Source organism: Heterodontus francisci, chromosome 32, assembly GCF_036365525.1.
Source record: "Heterodontus francisci isolate sHetFra1 chromosome 32, sHetFra1.hap1, whole genome shotgun sequence".
NCBI classification, from domain to species: Eukaryota; Metazoa; Chordata; class Chondrichthyes; order Heterodontiformes; family Heterodontidae; genus Heterodontus; species Heterodontus francisci.
Window position 1 is genome coordinate 22,268,804 of NC_090402.1, and position 24,737 is coordinate 22,293,540.

Consider the following 24,737-nt stretch of genomic DNA (forward strand, 5'->3'; position numbering starts at 1 on the left):
TCTCTCTCACGCAAAGTTTCAGGGACCCACGGAAGTAACTTAAGCTTCAAGACAGAAGACCCCTGCAGCCTTCTGATATCAGTGAAACAAGTTTGAAAGTGTGCAGGGCCCCAACGAGAACTGCAAGACTTAATTTCAATCAAAGACTTCACAGCAAAACCAACAACAGTAACTGAATTCTATCTGCTACTTCAAACCTTCCCCCCTTTAATTCTTTCTCCTCCTCTATATCTATTTGTGTGTGTGTGTTTATTGTGTATGCATGCTAGCGTGGTTGCGTCGCATATTCTTCGTAGTTTTAACAGAGTTAGAGTTTTAAGGTTAATAAACTTACACCTTTCTTGTTTAAACATGAGAAAACCTGTGTGGTTAATTCCTTTACAATTACAGTTAGAGAACAGTGAGCAAGGACTCACTAAAGGGAAGCTAAAAATATTCTTTTTTAAAGTTAAACCCTGTTACAGCCAAACCAGGAAAAGTGCGAGAGGGGAGCCCAAGGCCTGGTTGTAACAAGAGTAATTAGTTAATAGCTTTTATGGTTTAAAATATCTTTAGTGTAATACAACTTTAATTGTTATTTTGTTGTTGCAAACTAAGAATTCTATTAAGTAAGTTAAAATTCCACATTGAACTAAATTTTATTAGCAAGAGCTTTAGAATCCCAAGATCCTGTGTTACAGAAAAAGTAATCCTGCTACAATGCTCCATCTTCAGTAGTTACACAATTCGAGGGTCTTTACTTATGGAAAGCAGTCTTTTTATATCGACTGTACTATTAAAGGAATACATCTAACCTTAAAATAAGCTTATTTTAAGGTTAGATGTATTCCTTTAATAGTACATTCCTCATTTTCTCTCTCCTTGCCCTGAAACCAGGCTATGTCCTATGCTCAGGAATGAAGTTCAGTCCAGCCCAATGACTCCTCCATGGATACCAATATACATCTCCAGGAAGGAACGGAGTTTGGATAATACAGAAAGGAATTCATCCAATGTGCAGGTTTCCCTCCTGTCCTTGAACGATCATGTAAAGACTGGAACCTGCCTTCTCACTGGGGTTGGCCAGGTAGGGAGGAAGTCCTGACATAATGTTGAATGGTACCTTGAACCTTATAGTCAAGGATCTAAATACAGTACATTTTATGAGTCAGAACTGTACCTGGCATCAAGAAATCGTGACCGCAGGATCATGACTGCTTCACATGTGCTCTGCTTTAGCTGCATTTGAATCGAACTGAACTTTCGATGGATGATGCTGACCATCCTTTCAATCTCCTTTGGTGAAATTGGACGTGTCCGGCTCTGTTCTCGTAGAAGGTTCATCACATGTGTAGTGAACTCATTACATGCCTACAACAGAAAGAGTGAAATGATTGTTTCAATTTCCCTGCTAGAATATGTCATGTATTACTCCACACTGTTTCCATTTTTACAAAGGTATTTAAAATCGAACAATGACTCTGTCCCCTCTAATGGGGGAATGGTATGGTTACCATGTCCTAGTGGTAAAATAGCAGACACTGCTCTTCCTGTTTGCTGTGGCTCAGAATCATGTCCATCCACATTTTCTGATTCTTTTCATACAGTCTGCTCCCCTTAATTCAAAGTTGCGTAATTCTTATTATTTGATGAGTTAATTGTTAAGCACTAAATTCACATCTTGCTGAATTATTTCAATTATTTAATTCAAATTAAGTCATTCCATTTTCTAGTTTTAACAGTCACTTCAAATTAGCAGGAATAGACAGCATTTCCATGCTGCAAAATGCCAAATAAAATCATTCATGACGGCCATTTGTGACATTAACATAACTGAATGAGAAGTAGAGCTTTGTGAGCTACCATGTGTTTTTAGTCTCAGATCATCACATAAATGCCACACAAACCTTTGAGCTGTTTTTAAGATCATCTTACTTTGTATAAAATGGTATCTGAAAAAAAATAAAGTATTCCAGATATAACCAATACAATTTTTCTTTACTCCTTCTGATTTTGTAGTAACACTGAGCATGGAAAGGCTAGCAGAGACCTGTTAAGAATACAACCAATTTTGTACATCATCACAAATATACATGACAAAGGAGTACATATACTATGTGCTGCTGTCAGAAGTTGCAGTAGTTCAAGGATACCAGAGTGTTTGTTGGGGTACTAAATTTCAAACTCAGCACAGTCATGATCCTAATAAAGTAAGAACATTCGCTCAAACAGCAACAATTTCCACAAGGTATTCTATTGTGCCCTGCTGTAAACTAGGGATAGCATGCTCAGCAAGCTCTTACAATCTTATGATTCAAGCTACAGTTCAACATACCTGACTTAGGAGAGCTAAATCTTTTAGCTCTTTCAGATAGTGATTCTGTAAATTTACTGTTCTATCCTCCAGCTGATAAAATGACCATGTTTCCAATGTTGAGCAATTTCACCACCATAAAGGGAGAAAGCGGTGATCAGAAAATATGACCTAATTCTGAGTATTCTTGTGAATGTGCATATATTTATTTTAGAAAAAGCATCAGGAGTCAAACTGAACTTCAAGGGGAACAATACCGGCAGTCATAGATCAGCCACCTGTTGTACACCCCACCTGATTTTCCACTCCATTGACTTCAAATTGAATTTCACCCCTGGAGTTACAAAGTATTTTTTTAGGCAGCTAGGTATCTGGCACAAGTAGAAACCCATCATAATGTTTAAGACTCTCCAAGCCAAACTACAGAGAAATCCACATGGATAGAGTATCTGTTTGCCCAATATGAGTTCATACTTTCTCCCTCACAAAAAGATCTTGGTAGTCCCAAGCATGTGCATGGTTACTGTTGGAAGTTAACCAGTTAAAACCACATAACTTGCCAACACAAAGTACTGATGAGCTTCCCGCTACTGTCTAGCTAGTATCACCCCAACCATTAGGTGTTATCTTTAGGGTTCTCCAGAGCCAAGTGGGAAGAATCCTACCCAAATTACATGTCAACTTTTCCATGACTCATGAATGACCAGGCAGCCTGGTCAGTCAGTGACAATGCCCTACAGCACTGCAGATCTAGTTGACTTAGATATCAGATTACCATAGCTGCCGGAAGATTGAATTAATTTCAATCTACCATGACCAGGTGTGTCATCTTGGGGCTAGCATGACCCCAAAGAAATGAGACTAAACTCCCTTTTATGTCATTACTTATGATGAACACATTGGCCATTATTGCCATAACTTATATTGAAAGGAGAGAGAAATCAGAAGTTGAGTTTGGTGCCCTTAACATCAAATTGGCTTATGTTTTGATTTATTACTCAATGGAGCAAAAGAAGCTGAATTATGTGTTCACTCAGCTCCTATTTCCTACTGTAAACAAGGTAATCATTGGAAATTTAATGTTTTATATTTACAAACAGGGCAGTTAAGGAGATCAAGGGGTTGGTATATGGCACTCATATGGATAACAGATACTAGTGGATCAAAGAACAACTAATAAATCATTTAGAGTGATGAATGAGAGGTTATGGATCACACAGGCAAATATTTGCAAGACTTACCACACACAAAACAGAAGAGGCTTCCCAAAATAAAGGGCAATATCCTCAACATATACATACATGTACAAGCTGAAGTCTATTTTGAATATGGTTAGTCAAATTTCATAAACCTGTATTAAATGAGCCTATGAATGCAAATTGTGATTTGCTATTGGGCATTTTACCAACATCTACAGACGTATACAACATTCCTTTAAACCAGCAATTCATGCATGATTAATTAGAATATCTCATTTATACAGTGCACACTTTAGCTCATTACTCTAAGTAAAATTTGTTAAGTATTTACATTTAGATAATTAAAGTCTGGTTACACCCTTAAGAAACATGTATGCACTTCAGGCAAAAGCTTTTGTGGCTACTTACAGTAAATTACCAATTTAAATTACATCACTGCCTGCCTCAATATAGTCTCATTGAGGCTGCATTTTGTACTCAGGGGGTCTGCTGTAAATCAGATAGCACTCGCCCTTTAAGGAGTCAGGTTTCTGACTTTTTCTCTACCTCAAAAGAAATAGATCAATTAGTATGGCAGCATTAATTCACTGCATGACAGACTCAAAAGACACAGCTTCTCTCCACATGGTGAATTCCCCAACTTGGATGGACCAACTTGAGAGCATAGGCACTCTCGAGACAAAAGGAGTAAAGTTAGAGGCAGAGTCCACTAAGGACGCTCTTGTTCAACACTTGGGAATTGATTTAAGAGCAGAGAGCAGAGTATTTTTGGTGGTACAATTGTTAAATACATACTTGTTGGCATCAACATCCCTTGCATAAGCAATGACGCCAAATACCAGCACTTCACATTGTCGGTAGAACACTTGCTACCCACCAAAGCCTTATTGGGAAGCACTGTTACTGGCATCTATGAAGCTTGGAAGTCACTAAGCTCAATCATCTATAAAGCAGCAGAAGCATCATTCGGTAAAGGCAGAAACCGCAACAAGGACTGGTCTGAGACCTACTCAACTGAGATGATATCGGTCATTGACGCAAAAAACAAAGCCTACATGATGAACATAAAACCAACAGCTAAAACACTGCACGAGCTGAAAGTAGCCAAGACAGCCATGCAAAGGAGAGATACTGTACAAACATACACTGGATTAGTTAACGTCAAGAAATCGAAACTGCATGTGACAAAGGAAATCTACAAGCTATGTACGAAGGGATCAAGAGGGCACTTGGCTCTCCCATCACCAAAGTTGCTCCCCTGAAGTTGGTAGATGGCAACGTAGTCACTGACAGAAGTAAACACATGGCCTGCTGGGCTGAACACGACTGTGAGCTGTACTCCTGTGAGTTGGACATCTCCCAGTCTGTGCTTGATGCTCTCCTGCAACTTCCTGTCATGGATGAGTTAGATGAAGAACCCTCATCACTGGTGCTCAAGAAGACCCAGCGAACAGGTCAGAATCCCAGCCAAACTGCTCAAGCACAGGAAGTCCCATCTATTGCCACAGCTTTATGACCTTCTCCTTCTCTGCTGGAAAGTAGGCTCTGTTTCACAGGAGATGCGTGATGCCAAAATCATCACACTATACAAAAACAGAGACGACAGAGGAGACTGCAACAGCTACAGGGGCATCGAACTCCTTAAGTGTCATTGGGAAGGCCTTTGCTAAGGTCATACTTAAAAAGACTCCACTTACTTGCAGACCGAGTGTATCCGGAAACAGCATGTAGATTGCAAGCTGCGTATGGAGATAGGAGTTTGGTGAGTGGTGAGTTCGGTGAAGTGGGAGGAGGTGCTCCTTTTTTCTTCATTTTTTGCCCTCTAATATTTGGTTCTTGTTTCGGTGCAGTGGAAAGAGCTAGTTGGTGAGTAACTGGTAAGCTATTCTACTTATAATAAACAGTCTGTAAAGTTAAGGTATGGCAGGGCAGCTCGGCCGTGCGGAATGTACACCCCGTGGCATGTGGGAAGTCATGGACATTCCATGTGTCCTAGACAAGCAGATCTGCAGGAAGTGTCACCAGCTCCAGAAGCTTGAGCTCCGGGATTTGGAACTTGAGCAGCGGCTGGAGTCACCGTGGTGCATCTGCGAGGCAGAAAACTATGTGGATAGCACGTTTAGGGAGGTGGTCACATTACATGTTAGGAGCTTGCAGGCAGATAGGGAATGGGTGACCACCAGGCATTCTAAGAGAACCAGGCAGGTACTGCAGGAGTCCCCTGAGATGATCTCGCTTGCTAATCGGTTTTCCATTTTGGATACTGGTGAGGGTGATGATTCCTCAGAAGAGTGCAGTCAGAGCCACGTTTGTGGCACCACAGGTGGCTCAGCGGCACAGGAGGGGAGGAAGAAGAGTGGAAGAGCAGTAGTGATAGGAGATTCGTTGGTTAGGGGAACAGATAGGCATTTCTGCGGCCGTTGACAGCACTCCAGGATGTTGTGTTGTCTCCCTGGTGCCAGGGTCAAGGATGTCACGAAAAAGAGTGGCTAAAGTAAACGTTGGTCCTTTAGAGGATGAGAAGGGGAATTTAGTTATGGGATATGATGAAATGGCCGAGGCATTGAACAGGTATTTTGTATCGGTCTTCACAGTGGAGGACATTAATAACATGCCAGTAATTGACAAAGAGACGAACGTAGGTGAGGACCTGGAAACAATCATTATTACGGAAGAGGTAGTGTTGGGCAAGCTAATGGAGCTAAGGATTGATAAGTCTCCTGGCCCTGATGGAATGCATCCCAGGGTACTAAAAGAGATGGTGGGAGAAACAGCAGGTGCATTGGCGTTAATTTTCCAAAATTCGCTGGACTCTGGGGTAGTCCCAGCAGATTGGAAAACAGCAGATGTGACACCACTGTTTAAAAAGGGAGGTAGACAAAAGATGGGGAATTATAGACCGGTTAGAGTAACCTCTGTAGTGGGGAAGATGCTTGAGTCTATTATCAAGGAAGAAATAGCAGGGCATCTCGATAGTAATTGTCCCGTTGGGCAGATGCAGCATGGTTCATGAAGGGCAGGTCATGCTTGACAAATCTTTTGGAATTCTATGATGACATTACGAGCAAGGTGGACAATGGGGACCCAGTGGATGTGGTGTACCTAGATTTCCAAAAGGCCTTCGACAAGGTGCCGCACAAGAGGCTGCTGCATAAGATAAGGATGCATGGCGTTAGGGGTAAAGTATTAGCATGGATAGAGGATTGGTTGACTAACAGGAAGCAGAGAGTGGGGATAAATGAGTGCTATTCTGGTTGGCAATCAGTCACTAGTGGTGTGCCTCAGGGATCGGTGTTGGGACCGCAATTATTTACAATTTATATAGATGATTTGGAGTTGGGGACCACGTGTAGGGTGTCAAAGTTTGCAGATGACACTAAGATGAGTGGCAGAGAAAAGTGTGCAGATGACTGTGAAACTTTGTAGAGGAACATAGATACATTGAGTGAGTGGGCAAAGGTCTGGCAGATGGAATACAATGTTAATAAATGTGAAGTCATTCATTTCGGTAGGAGTAACAGTAAAAAGGATTATTACTTGAATGGTAAAAAGTTGCAGCATGCTGCTATGCAGAGGGACCTGGGTGTCCTTGTGCATGAATCGCAGAAGGTTGGTCTGCAGGTACAGCAAGTAATTAGGAAGGCAAATGGAATTTTGTCCTTCATTGCTAAAGGGATTGAGTTTAAAAGCAGAGAGGTTATGTTGCAGCTGTATAAAGTACTGGTGAGGCCGCACCTGGAGTACTGTGTGCAGTTTTGGTCTCCTTACTTGCGAAAGGATGTACTGGCACTGGAGAGGGTGCAGAGGAGGTTCACTAGGTTGATTCCGGAGTTGAGGGGGTTGGCTTATGAGGAGAGACTGAGTAGATTGAGATTATATTCATTGGAATTCAGAAGAATGAGGGGGGATCTTATAGAAACATATAAAATCATGAAGGGAATAGATAAGATACAAGTAGAGAGGATGTTTCCACTGGCAGGTGAAGCTAGGACAAGAGGGCATAGCCTCAAGATTAGAGGGAGCAGATTTAGGACTGAATTAAGAAGGACCTTCTTCACCCAGAGGGTTGTTAATCTATGGAATTCCTTGCCCAGTGAAGTAGTTGACGCTTCTTCAGTAAACATTTTTAAAGCTAAGGTAGATATCTTTTTGAACAATAAAGGAATTAAGGGATATGGTGAGAGCGCGGGTAAGTGGATCTGAGTCCACGAAAAGATCAGCCATGATCTTATTGAATGGCGGAGCAGGCTCGAGGGGCCGGACGGCCTACTCCTGCTCCTAGTTCTTATGATCTTATGAAACAGCTACAGGACATTCTTCTGAGGGGAGGGTGAACAGACAGAGGTCGTGGTCCATGTTGGCACCAAGGACATAGGTAGGAAGGAGGATGAGGTCCTGAAAGCAGATTTTAGGGAGCTAGGAAGGAGATTAAAAAGCAGGACCTCAAAAGCAGTAATCTCAGGATTATTCCCAGTCCCACATGCGACGGAGCATTGGAATAAGAGAACTGAGCGATTGAACACATGGCTGGAGAACTGGTATAGGAGGAAGGGCATCAGATTTCTGGGGCATTGGGACCAGTTCTGGGACAGGTGGGACCTATACAAGATGGACAAGTTGCATCTTAGCAGGAGAGGGACTAATATCCTTGCAGGGAGATTTGCTAGTGCTGTTGGGGAGGGTTTAAATTCGATTATCAGGGGGATGGGAACCTGAGAGGGAGCTCAGATTGGAGGGAAGCAAAACTGGTAACTTGTCAGGGGTGTGGGAACCAGGAGCAATTATCAGAGAGGAATTCCGAGCTGCACAGAATACTGGGGGAGATAGATAGCACTAGAGTAGGGAATAGTAAGTTATTAGGTGGGGTAAGAGTAAGGGAGAAAGTAATAAAAGTCTGAATCAGGGTTAATGGGCATGTATGTGGATGCATGGAGTTTGGTTAATAAGACTGGTGAGGTACAGGTGCAGCTTGCCATGTGGAAATATGATGTTGTGGCTACAACATAGACCTGGCTCAAAGAAGGGCAGGACAGGGTGTTAAATATTCCTGGATACAAGGTGTTCAGGAACGATAGGAAAGGGAAAAAAAGGGGAGGGGTGGCAGTCTTGATTAAGGACAGCATTGTAGTGCGGAGAAAAAGGATGTCCCAGAGGGATCGAGGACAGAATCAATTTGTCTAGAGCTAAGGAACATTTCTCTGTGTTGTCTATAGGCCACCAGCTAGTGGGAAGGATATAGAGGAACAAATTTGCAAAGAAATTACAGAGAGGTGCAAATATTCTAGGGTAGTTATAATGGGGACTTTAATAATCCAAACATATACTGGAATAGTAGTAGTGTAAAGGCCAGTGAAGGGCAAGACTTGCTAGAGTATGTTCGGGAAAATTTTCTACACTAGTATGTATCTAGTCCAATGAGAAAGGAGGCACTGCTAGACCAGGTTCTTGGGAATGAGGTGGGTAATGCGGATCAAGTATCAGTAGGAGAACATTTAGGGGATAGTGATCATTGTATCATAAGGTTTAGGTTGACTGTGGAAAAGGACAAAGAACAATCCAGAGTAAGAATAATTAACTGGGGGAAAACCAACTGCAATGGGGTAAAAATGGAGCTGACAAATTGGAGTCAAAAGTTGGCAAGAAAACAGGTAGCTGAACAATGGGCTCCCTTTAAAGAGATAGTTCGGGCACAGTCAAGGTATGTTCCTTCAAAGGGGAAAGGTAGGGCAAACAAATCCACAGCTCCTTGGATGACAAAAGAGGTAGAGTTTAAGATAAAGAAGAAAAAGTGTGCTTATGACAGATGCCAAGTAGAAAATACTATTGAGAACCAAGCTGAATAAAGAGGGTCCAGGGGGAAAGTGAAAAAGTAAATAAGAGAAGCAAAAAGAGAGCATGAAAAGAGACTGGCAGCTAGCATGAAAGGAAATCCCAAAGTTTTTTTTGGACATTTAAATAGTAAAAGGGTGGTAAAAGGAGGAGTGGGGCCGATTAGGGACCATAAAGCGGATTTACACATGGAAGCAGAGGGCATAGCTGAAGTATTAAATCAATACTTTGCATCTGTCTTTATCAAGGAAGATGCAACAACCCCAGGCAATGGTGAAACAGGAGGTAATTCAGACTCTAGAAGGGTTTAAAATTGATAAAGAGGATGTATTCGATAGGCTGTCTGTACTTAAAGTGGGTAAAGCACCAGGGCCAGATGAGATGCATCCAAGGATACTGAGGGAAGTGAGGGTGGAAATCGCGGATGCACTGGCCATAATTTTTTAGTCTTCCTTAGACTCGGGGGTGGTGCCAGAGGACTGCAGAATTGCAAATATTACACCCTTGTTCAAAAAAGGGTGTAAAGATAAGCCCAGCAACTACAGGCTAGTCAGTTTAACTTCAATGGTGAGGAAACTTCTAGAAAAAATAATTCGGGAAAAAATTAATAGTCACATGGACAAATGTGGGTTAATTAAAGAAAGCCAGCATGGATTTCTTAAGGGAAAGTCATGTTTAACTAAATGGCTGGAATTTTTTGAGGAGGTTGCAGAGAGGGTTGATGAGGGTAATGCTATAGATGTGGTATGCATGGACTTTCAAAAGGCATTTGAGAGAGTGCCACACGACACACTTGTGAGCAAACTTATAGCTCATGGAATAAAAGGGACGGTAGCAACATGGATATAGAATTGGCTGAGTGACAGGAAACAAAGAAGTGGTTAATGGCTGTTTTTCGGGCTGGAGGAAGGTTTGTAGTGGAGTTCCCCAGAGATCAGTGTTGGGACCCTTGCTTTTCCTGATGTATATAAATGACCTAGACCTTGGTGTACAGGGCACAATTTCAAAGTCTGCAGATGATACAAAACTTGGAAGCATTGTGAACTGTGAGGAGGATAGTGTAGAACTTCAAAAGGACATAGACAAGTTGGTGGAATGGGCAGACAGGTGGCAGATGAAGTTCAATGCAGAGAAATGTGAAGTGATTCATTTTGCTGGGAAGAACATGGAGAGACAACATAAAATAAAGGGTACAATTCTAAAGGGGGTGCAGGAGCAGAGGGACCTGGGTGTATATGTACATAAGTCATTGAAGGTGGCAGGACAGGTTAATAAAGCATACAGTATCCTGGGCTTTATTAATAGGGGCATAGAGTACAAGAGCAAGGAAGTTATGTTGACCTTGTATAAGACACTAGTTTGGCCTCAGCTGGAGTACTGCGTCCAGTTTTGGGCGCCGCAGTTTAGGAAAGACATGAGGGCCTTGGAGAGAGTACAGAAAAGATTCACGAGAATGGTTCCAGGGATGAGGAATTTGAGTTATGGAGATAGATTGGAGAAGTTAGAATTGTTTTCCTTGGAGAAGAAAAGGCTGAGAGGTGATTTGATAGAGATATTCTAAATCATGAGGGGTCTGGACAGAGTAGGTAGAGAGAAACTGTTCCCACTCGTGAAAGGATCGAGAACGAGAGGGTACAGATTTAAAGTATTTGGTAAGAGAAGCAAAAGTGACATGAGGAAAAACGTTTTCACGCAGAGAATGGTTAAGGTCTGGAATGCATTGCCTGAGAGTGTGGTGGATGCAGGTTCAATTGAAGCATTCAAAAGGGAATTAGGCGGGGGAATGAAACTGAGTGAATTGCTATTTCGGAGAGCTGGTGTGGACACAATGGGCTGAATGGCCTCCTTCTGCACTGTAACAATTCTGCGATTCTGTGAAGCACAGTGGTTTCCGTGCCGACAGATCTAAGTGTTCATGCTCTTCTCCATACGCCAGCTACAAAAGAAGTGTAGGGAACAGAGTATACCCCCTTATCTTACTTTCATAGATCTCACATTCGACACTGTCAGCAGAGCAGGGCTGTGCAAGATTTTGGGAAAAACTGGCTGTCCACTGAGCTCCTCAGTCTCATCCGCTCCTTCCATGACAACAGGCACTCCACTGTACAGTTTGATGGCTCCACTTCCGAAAGTTTTGGAGTGAAGAATGGAGTGAAACAGGGTTGTGTCCTAGCCCCCACCCTATTTGGTATCTTCTTCTTCATGCTCCTGCAGATATGGAAGGAGTCTACTTACACACTAGGTCAGATGGCAAGCTCTACAATCTATCAAGGCTGAAGCGAAAACAAAAACACATCACGTCCTGATCAGAGAACTCCTCTACGCTGATGATGCTGCGCTAGTCACTCACATGGAAATTCAGCTACAGAGACGCATGGATTGTCTCTCCCATGCCTGTAATTTGTTCTCCTTGACTATAAGCGGTAAGAAAATGTGGTCATGGGACAAGGTGTTGCATCTCTGCCCCTGATCACACTAAATAACACCCCACCAGAAGTGTTTAGCAAATTCTGCTACCTCGGGTCCACCAGTGACAGACAATCTGTCTCTTGATGCACGCATAGGAAAAGCAGCTATCACCTTTGGCTGACTCGCAAAACGCAAGGGGATAACACCAAGCTGACTCTTCGGACCAAGCTGATGGTTTATAAGGCCTGTGTCTCAGCACCTTGCTGTATGGCTGTGAAACATGGGCGACTTATAGCTAGCAGTAAAAGCAGCCTCTTCTCCGTCTGCGGCGCATTATGGGTATATCCTGGCAGGACAAAAATCACAAATGCGACAGCCCTCTCAAAGGCAGATCTCCCAAGCGTGTTGGCACTAATCAAATGGAGGCAGCTTTGGTGGATCAGACACATTCGCAGGATGGAAGATGGTCGCATGCCCAAGGACCTTCTGTACGGTGAGGTAGCTTGGGCCAGACGACCAGTGGGGCTCCCAAAGCTCCGCTTCAAGGATGATTGCATGCGTGACATGAAGGCCCTAAATGTTGACTATTGCACTTGGGAGTCACCAGCTGATGAAAGAGGGAAATGGTGACACATCCTGTGGACAGGTGTGCACTACCACGACAACCAGCTGCGAAAGCAGCTTGGCAAAAGGTGCCAACATCAAAAACAATAACTCACAGAATCACTTGGCAGCTTTATGTGTGGCACTTGTGGCAGAACCTGCCTCTCAGGGATTGGCCTTCACAGCCATCAGCAAAGGTGCACCAACATGGTGCACCAACAGCACCCCCCAACATGGATTGTTTGCTGTGTGTCCATCATCTTTCATAGATGGAAGAATGCCAACCAAATCTAACCTGTAGTCCTAAGCCATATAGACTAGGAAGCTCACAGGTATGATTTCAGGGCTGCACTGTGTTTGCTAATCTCAGCTGTGGTGTCAATTAGTGTATTATGATTGGTTTCAGCACCTCCAGGAGTGCTGCTTTCAGATTTGTATCCAGTAACACTATTTGAAAGTGTGTGTGTGTGTAAGGACATAGCTTGAAGACACAAACTGATGATACCCGAGAGCACAGGGGTGGGAGGAGATTTTGTGAGGGTTTGTGGTGGGCAGCCATCGCATCCCCCACCCCTGGGGTTGCCAGCTGGCAAACACTGGGCAGCCCAAAGGCCACCTGCTGGTAACTTGTGGGTGGGGAAGTATATCATCAGGGTCTTGCAGGTGGGCAGGGCAGGAGCCAGGACAGCAAAGGCTTGTGGAGCCCACAGGACAACACGGCTGCTGTTTCTTCTCTAATATGTTTTACTGAATGGTGTTGACTGCAGCAGGTGCTCTGTTCAGTTGGCATTTAATATGCCCTTGGGTCCTAACACAATCATCGGATCCCAATTGGCATGTATTAGTAAGGCACCCACCTGACACAGCCTCTGTCACCTTAAAAAAAGGGCTCAGTTAAAGTGGTGAGAGGCAGGAATAGAGCAGGAACAGGCGGTGTGTTTTTGGAGGCAATTTTAGCTGCATAGCCACGCTATTTTCAGCTGGGTGGGGTGCGTGAAAATAAATTAACCCCCTCTCCTTGAGCTCACAGATGTTGATTGGTCAATTATGTGATGCAGTGGAAAGTTGCCAATGTCCATAGATCCATAATCCAGAATGAATCTGAGGGAATGAGGAAAGAATAGAGTCACATGGCCTTCTGCCTAGGGTAGGCTATCTACTCATCTTTCTCATTTTGGAATGCCGTGTAACAAATGTATCATACCTACAGACAAATACTGGTGGGAAAAGTAGCACAAGGCACCTTTGTTTTTCATATGCAGTCCATGCTACTGCTTTTCAAAACAAATGCCATTAGAAAAGTAAGTGGATATCAATAGTACCTTGTGCTGTCAGATTTCCAGAGGTCACCATTAGAAAGTACCCTTGATGGCAGAAGGACTGCACATCTGCCATTGATGGCACTCCATCAACCCAGTGTATCTAACGAGGAGGAGCAGCCAACTTCAGAAAATACGTAAATTATCCTCATGAATAAAAACATTGTTCATGAATAAAGTACTACATGCAGTTTATAAAACATACAATGAAAGATTTCATGAGACCACCTTGTATTTTAAACAAGCACAGTGGCGCAGTGGTTAGCACCGCAGCCTCACAGCTCCAGGGACCCGGGTTCGATTCCGGGTACTGCCTGTGTGGAGTTTGCAAGTTCTCCCTGTGTCTGCGTGGGTTTTCTCCGGGTGCTCCGGTTTCCTCCCACAAGCCAAAAGACTTGCAGGTTGATAGGTAAATTGGCCATTATAAATTGTCACTAGTATAGGTAGGTGGTAGGGAAATATAGGAACAGGTGGGGATGTTTGGTAGGAATATGGGATTAGTGTAGGATTAGTATAAATGGGTGGTTGATGTTCGGCACAGACTTGGTGGGCCGAAGGGCCTGTTTCAGTGCTGTATCTCTAATCTAATCTAAATAAGAGCAAAATACTGCAGATGCTGGAATTCTGAAATGAGAACAGAAAATGCCAGAAATACTCAGCAGGTCTGGCAGCATCTGTGTAGCGAGAAACAATGTTAATGTTTCAAGTCTGTGACCCTTCATCAGAACTGGCAAAAGTTAGAAATGTAACTGTTACCAATCACTGACCTGAAACGTTAACTCTGCTTCTCTCTCCACAGATGCTGCCAGACCTGCTGAGTATTTCCAGCATTTCTTGTTTTTATTTCAGATTTCCAGCATCTGCAGTATTTAGCTTTTATTAACATATTTTACTACCTTGTGACAGAGACAGAGGTTTTCTGCTACCTTGGCACATTATGTAATTTGCACCAAGGCAAGGTTTAGATAGCGCCAAGGACAGGTGCACAATCTCATGATTTTATTTTAAAGTTCGCGCTATATGTTTCTGGGTTCTATCTCACCAAGGGTCAGGATTTTCACAGCTAGAATATATTAATACATTTTCAAATTTTAGAAAACTCCACTAAGTCCTTCGCTGGTTTCATCTTCAGCACAGATAGTTGTGACAAGAGAAGTGCAAAATTAGAGCTGGGCACTCAAACATTATTACCAGTGCTAATGAAAAAAGGGAATATTTTTACTGGGCCAGTGCATACCCTCATGTCCTAATGATCTGCACATGGTTCGCACCATTCCCATACTGACAGGGACAGTCCACAATTCACTTTGTCTTGAATCTTGCAGCTGTATTGAACAGGATACTAAATAACTCCTTCACTGAACCTGACCCCAGATGTCAATGTGGCCCAAGGGCTATACATTTGAATTTTGGATGCACTGCCTGCCATTCCATTCCAGTACAGCAGGTGTTTCAACCTAATCTGAAAGAAAGGACTGGATTGCTGCTTTCGTGGCAACATCTCAATTGGTATAATAATGGAAGCTACAACAGCATCAACATTTCTGAATGAGTGGGATCTGCATGTCTGAAACCATTAATGCTACTGCACACAACTCTACTGAACCAAATGCACACAGGATTTGTAAATCAGACAAATGCAACAGTGGAGGTACGTGGCTGGATGTCCTCACGTACATTTTTCACAAGGTGGCAATCCTACTATACAGTATTAAATGGGTTTTAGCAGCACAAGTGTGCAGGAGCTAGCTACAAGCACAATGAGCATGCAATGAGCTAAGTGCACACGGCAAGAGGAATGCCAATGATAAATTAGTGATGCTTGCTACTAAAGCCAAATATAGTACAGTTGGTTTTACAAAAAATCTGAAACACACTTTAACAGCAAAAACTACATCTGTCTTGGGTAAAGCTATAAGATATGCACCAAAAATGGGCATCCTTTCAGATCTAACATATACTCTACTCTGAACATTATCAGAAAAGGTAGCTGGTTAATCCAAGAGGAAGGATTTAAAATGGAGACAAAGAGAATATCATGGTGCTTTAATTGATACCAGAGTTTGTTTTAAATTGATGCCCAAACTTCTTGATTTTGTAATGATGATTACTTGTTGTAACATACATTGCCCTGAAATAGATACAGCAACCTGAAGCAATGACAGACTGAAATAAGTACTAACAATTTTTTCATTACATGACATTTAAAGAAAGCAGCTTTCAGATTAAAAATATCCTTTAAGATGGCAATTATAAAAATGTACATTAATGGGTCCAATGAAGCCCTCTGGCTACTACTGCTGTTAAATCTTCACACTCGCTATGGTTGCTAGGTAACATTTAAAATAGCATGCAAAGTTTACACAACCAAGCAGGTTGATGGGAACTGTAATAAGATTTACATTAATAAAACACTCAAGGTGGCCTGGTACACCCACCAAAAGTTTGCAAGTTCAAAGGACCCTGTCGGTTCCATCTTGGGCAGGGGATGTGCAAAAACTGTCCACTGCAAATCATTTGATCTGCATTTCCTGCTTGCAATAACGTCAACAGCCTAGATCCCCCCTACTAACTGTGAAGGAATAGACAGGAAGCACTATGAGGGATACTATACTGTTCATATTCCTTTTCTGGAGGAAGGGTAGCCAATGGAAGTGACTGTGTTCTCTACAATATTTTCTTAGATCTCACCACCATGTTCCTTGATCATTTTTATGTTTAATTATTTTACTTCGTTTCATTTTTAATTTTTTTCTCTTTTTATTAGATTGATATAGTTTCACATCAACCAGAGATCACAGGGTACTTATAAATGAGGAAGGCCATTCAGCCTATATTTACTCATATATATGCATTTCCAGCTGTGTGTGGATAACTATTATCAATGACTATTTTTTCCCTTTTTTCAGCTTTCTGTGGTGCTCTACTGCCACCCCCTCCGAGATATGACTGATCAACTCAGCAATGATCACATCTGACACTTTGCTGGTTCTTACAGCTCAGTACCACATATTTGTTCATTGAGGTAAAAGTCCATATCTATACTTTCTGATTACAACACTACTTGTTTTAACTAATCTCCTACACAAAATCATGTACGTGGACCTAATGAAGAGGATAAAACAAAATGATAGTAAGAATGTATGCTGTAATATAAACCAAGTCACCATATGGTGAAAAATAATTCAGTTGATGCCTAGGCGTCAGTTGACAAAGAGCAGGAGCCATGAAGGCAAGAAATCGTAGATTAATCACCAAAGGAGAGAGAACATTCCTTCAACTCTTCCCAACGTACTCTGACTCTCTGAGGAAGAGTTATGTGATATCGATTAAAAAAACTTTCAAGATATGCTGGGCATAGACAACTTCTCCCTCAACAACCATATCACTGTTCTTCAGCTCTTTTCATATTTTGGGGCCTCAGACAGGGATAAAAGCACTTCAAATAACATTCTAAGGGTTTAGGTCTTTAAATGAGGCCCACTGTACCATGGAAGCATCTCTGACATGGTACTAATGGTCAATGTGAACTGTGCTTGAGAGAACTCAGTTGATTCTCTTTCCTATCTTCCCACTCTCCCTTTGGCGCGTCTCCACATGACAGTGCTAAGTATGGTACATAAAAGATAAGTCATGCAAGAGTAAACACAGGATAACATACCGCATATTCCAAATAACTATTACATAAGTTACTCCAAGGTAGTATATTTATGTCAGTGCATACTTTAGGGTATATAAAGAGTGAATGAATTAGAACTCCATTGTAACAGCTGTTGATTTTACTTAATCGAATTTTCTCTTATTTTTAAAGGAAGGCCTTTCTTCTGCCATTGCAGTTCGAAATCCAGATAGGGCCATTTACTGCGATTAATCATATAAAAATGTCAGCTTGGCTCAGTTGGAGATCTCTCGCCTTGGGATCAGAAGGCTGCGGGTTATAATTTCATTCCAAGATAATCAAGGCTAACCGATCTGTACAGCATTACCAGAGGTGCCATCTCTTGACTCTGTATGCCTGCCTGTTTGGGTAAATGTAAAAGATCCCATGGTATTACTGGAAGAAGAAGAGCAGTCTTCTGAACAACAGTTATCCCTCAACCAACACCACCAAAATAAATCAACTGCTCATTCACAAACTGCTGTTTGTGGCACTTCGCTGTGCAAAAATTGGCTGCTGCATTGCCTACACAATAAGAGTGACAACATTTCAAAAGTTATTAATTGGCTCTGAAGCACTTTGGGACATCCTGAGGATATTAAAGTTGCTATATAAATATTTCAGCCCCATCTTGTATTTTTCAAGCAGAAATCCAGGAGTTGAGTTCCTTTGATAGAGGAGTACTGAGCCATATTGACCACAAGTTTCCAGGTTTGATCTGTGGACAGTGCTGAGTTAGTCAATCTCAATTCAGGCACCACAAGTAACCTTGGTGTCCCATGGAACCATGCCCCAAATGGAGTTAGCACCATCAGTTAAGGAAATCAGAAAGAATACAATCTTTTTTTTAAAAAAGAATTTGGTGATATGCTCAATGTCAGAACAATATATGGTTTCTCAGTCAGCCAGAATATGTTGGGAAGAGTTCAAGGAATGTTCTCTCTCCTTTGGTGACTAATCTACGATTTCTTGCCCTCTTAGCTCCCAGTGTTTGTCAGCTGGCGCCTATGCATGCATTTATGCATAGGCTGGAATCTATTCATCTACAACTTATAAAGAAGACTTCTATTAAGCAGTCTGAAGTTTGTAATAACTGTGTTAATTATGTTCATATGAAACTGGTAACAACTTCAATAGAACAGCAGACCAAGAAATGTTATTTCATGCAAGCATGATAACGTATCAGTTACTAACTTCAATCCCTTGATTTAAGTTACGTGAAAAAAAGATGCAAACAAAAACTACAAGCCTTTTTTTCTGTGAGGCACTGAAGTCCATTTACAGAAACACGGACAACTCACTCTCCCAATGCCAGGAATCTAAGTCCCCCTCTCAGAATCTGCTCGTTTCACTTCCACTTCTAAATCCCCAACAGCTGATATGCAGACTCGAGGGTTTTAGGGCAGTATGGGTTCTAGGGCAAACTGAGCAGTAACACAGGTTTCTTTTCTTTTGTACAGAAATTGGCACAATAGAACAGTACAGCTGGAGACAACTGTTCCAATGAAATACTGTTCCTGTTTGCTCAAGTTCATAATGAGTTAGTGATAATTAAACCATACAGCATAATATGGATTTCAACTGGTTTCAGAGCAGTTCCAGTCTTCAATGTACAATATCAAGATATAATCAAAGAGGAACTATAGATAGCAAGCACAACAAACATTAATGATGGCTAAACTGCCCTTCCTACAATATTATCATAGACTAGATGCTTCAATGGCACAACTAAATTTGATTCCATTGATGCTCATACCTGTTCATATTTTTCAAGCTCTGTGTGGTAGATCTGTCTGATCTGGGATAATTTGGCTCTATAGTCTGAATGTTCTGCAGTGTTGTCCGATCCTGATCCCCCAGACGCTGCTGCTGCTGCTGCTGCCGCGGCTGCCCCTCCGCCTTTCTCTGGTCCAGAAACCCCTTCTGCCAGCAACATGTTGTCAAGTCTCATCAACTGGGGATCTGGTGGTTCCTCCTCCTGTGCGCCTCGGATACTGAGACCTTTAAAGAGAAACCAAGTAACATTGAGCACTCACAAATAGAGGCAACCTGAGAAGAATAACCGGCATCCAATTAACCTACTTAAAAATCAGTTGTGAAACAAGCGTTCGCCGATCTATTACATATGAGCCTTTATGGACACCAACCTTGGCAACTTACAAACAATGACATGCATGTTCAGGCTCTGCCTGTGTTTAATTTACTTATACACTCAATTACACAATCTGTGTGGAATGAAGCTTTCAGGACAGCAACATTTGTAACCTGCCAAAGGTTCAGACATACACAAGTGTTACCATTATATCATGGATAAACTAACCAGAAAGGATACTGGAATGTATTTTAGAGAATAAAACTACGCCTATGTAGAACTAGATACCAAGATGCAGCAGTAAGCAAGTATAGTGTGGTTGAAACCATTGTACTGAAAGGTCTAAATCAGGGGTCTGCAACCCATTGCTCCAGGGCCGCATGTGGTTCTTTAACATCTCATGCAGCTTCCAAGCATTTCCATTATGCATTACCATGAAAAAAGCCTAAAACAAATTTAAGTCAAGAAAATGACAAATCAAAGAACTAGATGGCAACATAATTTTCCTTAGTGAGTTATTCATTTCCTTAATTAAAAATTTAGTCTCTATGCTCTCAGGCTTCAAAAGCGGTATGGCACTTCAATAGTCTTAACAATCATTACAAGATGCAAAGACACGATCATAGCTGTATGAATGTGCATATACCTCTGATTTTCAAGAAAGTTTGCCAAAAAATGTTTGTTTGGTTACAAAAAGATTTGCAGGGACAAAAGGGTTATAACCATCATATTCAGAAAAATGAATGAATTCAATCACAGAAAGCAAAAGGGTTGAATGGGATTGAAACAAAGTATCATCAAAGATGAAAATAGTGGCTTTAGCTTAGAGATGACTAGATTTTGTTTGCTTCCAAGCCAAACAGGTCCCACATATGTCTGATATGGGATGAAATGTTTCATGTTAACAAAAAAAAAAATCGAATTCTGCCTGGCAACTGTTAGCAAAGCTCAAAACCTTTGTCAAAAAGGATCCACCTATAAGTGAAAGAAAATGTGCCATTATCATTCTCCAAGAAAAAGTTGATAAAGCCAAAGGCAAATTTAAGATTTGGGTAGCATCAAGATTCAACTTTGAAAACAAAAAAAAGTTTTTACCTATTCCTGGGATGTAGAAACTGGATTTTTGTCTAACCTATATACAAGATTGAAATTACATGAAATTCTGCAGTAACTATGGTCATTCTTATGTGTCACAGAGAAGTAAAAGCAAATGACTTTTTATAGCGTCAAATAACTGCGTAATGTTCCTTAGATTCTTGATAAACAACTTTTTTCTCTTAAATAAAAGCAATATACTGCAGATGCTGGAAATATGAAATAAAAACAAGAAATGCTAGAAATACTCAGCAGGTCTGGCAGCATCTGTGGAGAGAAGCGGAGTTAACGTTTCACAGAACCGAAGTTCTGAAGAAGGGTCACTGACCTGAAACGTTAACTCCGCTTCTCTCTCCACAGATGCTGCCAGACCTGCTGAGTATTTCCAGCATTTCTTGTTTTTTTTCCTCTTAAGGTATGCTTATGCCTTTACTCCATTATTTAATTTTTTTTCTGTCTTTTGGCTCCCAATAGTTTTTATTTTTGGCAATTTTTTATTTTTTTTTTTAAAAGGCTCTTCAGGTAAAAAATGTTGCCAACCCCTGGACTAAATGGTACTACAGCACAAAAATAATAATTTTAAAATATTTGTAGATATACTTACAATTAAATCACTCTGCGATATTAGGCTACCTTTTCCCTATTTGGAAATTGCGTTGACCTCGATACATAGTATGACACAGATGTAATATTTATTACTATATAGAATCAGTAATCCAGTAGAGATTAACTAAAGGTTATACCAAAATATGTTATCACATTTCATTAATCTCAATTTAGAAACAATGTGAAAGAATTAAATTCTGCACCAATTTTTCCATCCCACCATCTCACAAAACTTAATAAACCATTCAAAAAAAGGTAACAATACATTTCACAGATACCCAAGCTTAAAGTGACCAAGATAGTGAAGCCAAGCATATAAAACATCACACATACATAGGTATAAAAACCATACATATTGGTGTTGATATCACTACAACCTAGGCAGCAAAAACAACAAAGATCCCCATGTTCAGAGCACCAGATAGCGATACTGAGGTACAAACACTACAACCAAGTATAAAACACCACACATACCTGGGTTTAAAAACTACCACTGTCTGGACACTAAACAATGTAGATGCCCATGTTTAAAACAACAAAACCAATTACGTAAGGCTCCAAAGTTTGAAGAGCTCTTCTAGACAATCTTACTTGTGCATAGAGTATCAGTAATACTTTCAACACAAGTATCTAAATTCACATGACATTATATTCCTCTTTTATCCTGGTGGGCAAGATACAATGTGTAACTGCTGCTAATCTACTGCTAAAGTTCAATTTTTTTCCAAAAATATGTTTTATTCATAAAAATTTGTAAAAGGTACATTACAAAACAGTTCAAATTTGACACTTCAGAAAGTGCAATAGAGATCGGATTCCTTCGATACAGAACATGAGGTGCCTCACAACTCTTACCATTTCATTTTGTATACAATGTACATTTGCATTACATAGCAAAAACATTTTGGTGCATACAGCCGAAGGGGTTTTACACTGGTTCCAGCCCCTCGGTATACAATGGCAGGCAGGCCTTGTACTGTGGCCTTTCCCCACTGAGCCTTTGAGGTGGCTGCGCCAAGCTTTAGTGTGTCCGTCAGCATGTATTGGACCTTGGAATGTGGCAGTCTGCAACACTCGGTCGTGGACAACTCTTTGCACTGTAAGACCAACAAGTTCCAGGCAGGCCAAACAGTGTCCTTCACCGAGTTGATGGGCCTCCAGCAGCAGTTGATGTTTGTCTCGGTATGCATCCCTGGGAACAGCCCGAAGAGCACATAGTCCTGTGTCACAGAGCTGCTCGGGAGTGAACCTCGACAAAAACCACTGCATCTCTCTCCACACCTTCTTTGCAAAAGCACATTACAGAAGGAGGGGGGCAATGGTCTCTTCCCCACTGCAGCTGCCTCGAGGGCAGTGTGCAGAGAGAGTGAGACTCCAGCTGTGCATTAAAGATCTGACGGGGAGGGCCCTTCTCACCAACAGCCTAGCTACGTACGTCTTGGTGTAATGTTGAAATTGTACATTAATTTTAATATGCTTGTGTGCTGGCCAAAATACATGCTGAAAATACTGAAACATTATTTAACACTGCTCTTGCTTTTCTGATGACACTGGGTTTTGCTCATCTATCAGCAAATCCTAATTAGCAGTCTTTCAATATGCAGCACACCTGCCCTCTTGGATAATGGGAATGTGCATCTGCATAGAACATTGCATTCAAAGGCCAATGAATAAATTACAGGTCAAAAATATTACAAAGCATTCTCCAAAGAAACTCACATCCTTTTCAATTCAAAACAGATGTGAAAACTACCCAAATCCCACTCAAATTGTATGATTACAAGGGCATTCACTTTTAATAATCTGACTGCAATTCAGAGATTTTCAACCACTCATTAACAACCCATTAATACATGGAAAGCTTTTGATTTATAAATAAGCAGATTAGAACCCACTAAGGTTATATTGTACTGTAGAACTTGAAATAAAAGAACTTTCTTGTCTTGCCTGCATACATTGGGTTTGATCCAGGAGATTTTAACGGCATATTACAGGGAGGAACCTTATAGACATAGAGGAAACTGGATTTTTTTGCCATGTAAGGCATCCTTTCCTGGATCATTGCAGCAATTTAATTTACAAAATAAAGAAAACTATTCTTCTTTCCCTACTTTATATTCTTAGACATATCCCAACTTTTCCTCATCAGCCCTATAAAAGGAGTTGAGCCTGACTGCCAAATCTGATGAAGGGTTACATCCTAAATATTTACCACCTTCTTCATTCAGATACTGACTCACCTCACAGCAGAATTCCAGAATTTCATGTTCTTGTTTCAGATTTTCAGTTTTTGTGGTCTGCTTTTTACATTTAAAAGGTGTTGTTTTACTCCAAGCTTCACCTGGTCGTATTGTAACAGGGTTTAATTTTAAACACACTGTTTCTTAGCTCCCCCTTAGTGAATCCTTGTTCACTAACTTCCAATTCTAAGGCAAAGAAACTAGCCAAACAGGTTTTCTTAGGTTTAAAGAAAAAAGGTTGAACTTTATTAAACTCTAACTCTAATTCAGTTAACACCGACGGATTCGCGACGCGCCCACGCTAGCATGTATGCGCAATACACATATGCAGATAGAGACAGAAAAGAGCAGAAGAAATAAAGTGGAAAAGTTTGAGGCATTATCTGAAGATGGTTTTGGTTACTGTTCTTCAAGCTCGCTATAAAGTCCTTGATTGTGAGTAGGTCTTGCTTTTCATTGGGGCCCAGTATTCTTCTTAAACCTTGTTTGATGTAGGAGACTTTTTTCTCTTAAAGTTCATGTGTCCTCAGTAGATCCAGAGGTTTGTGAGAAAGAGATGGGAGCAGACAGGCAAGGTCTTCTCACTCCAGGAGCAAACAGTCTTTTCTGAGTTCAAAAACTCTGGCTAGTTCAAAAAACCCTGAACCAGCCAGTTAGTAATGTGACCAGCTGGTTTAACCAGTCCTGGCTTTTGTGGATTGTATCACCTTAGCAGTCTCTGGAATGCTCTGCCTTACACCTTCAATGTCTGGTGATCAAAATCCATTGTGGGTTGAATAAGTCAGGGAATGGTCCTTTTGTCTCCACAAGCACTGTCTATTAGTATGCAAGTGTTTTTCAGGCAAGTGTCTGGCAGCTCTTGCAACAGGCCTTCTCTTCTTCCCAGCAAGTTTAAAATCAATGCTCATATGACAAAATTAATATGCCTCATTACTGGCAGGTGGGGGCCTGCATGACAGTCGCTCTCAGAAACTCCCATGATAACTCTGATGAGAGTTCAACGGAACAGCTTGGATAAAAGCTAAAAAAGGTTACCCCTGAGTCTTCATCATAGTTGGGGTTTCTTGCTTGGCCACTTCTCACCCCTGACAAGGCCAATGATGTGGAGGAGATAGGGCCTCCTGATGCGGGGAGTTTTGCTTTCCTGGCCCATAAAGGATCTGGCATAAGACTGGAGGCAGGTACACACAGTGACACAGTGAAATGAGGCATAGTGGCTTCCAAAAGGGCAGAAGTGGACCCCATCAGGATGCGGGGGGGAGGGGGAGGAGGAGGTCCTGAACTGGACATAAATTTCTTTCTTGGATCAACCACTTACACAAGGGGAGAAAGGAAGGTGTCTCCATGAGTTGGGGAGGGAGGCCCCAAGCAGACCCTAGACGCCTACCAGCCCA

At 41.5% G+C, this 24,737-nt stretch overlaps 1 protein-coding gene across 6 annotated transcripts in view; it reads right to left on the reverse strand.

Annotated features, from left to right (window-relative positions):
• Window positions 1-24,737, reverse strand: part of pbx3b (pre-B-cell leukemia homeobox 3b) — a 266,799-nt gene that overhangs the window by 62,863 nt on the left and 179,199 nt on the right. For all 6 annotated transcript variants that reach the window (XM_068012461.1, XM_068012457.1, XM_068012462.1 and 3 more), the window contains exons 3-4: window positions 19,067-19,311; window positions 1,160-1,350 (exon numbers count right to left, since the gene is read on the reverse strand). In XM_068012461.1, the coding sequence (XP_067868562.1) occupies window positions 1,160-1,350; window positions 19,067-19,311 (436 nt within the window). The remainder of the gene's footprint in view (window positions 1-1,159; window positions 1,351-19,066; window positions 19,312-24,737) is intronic.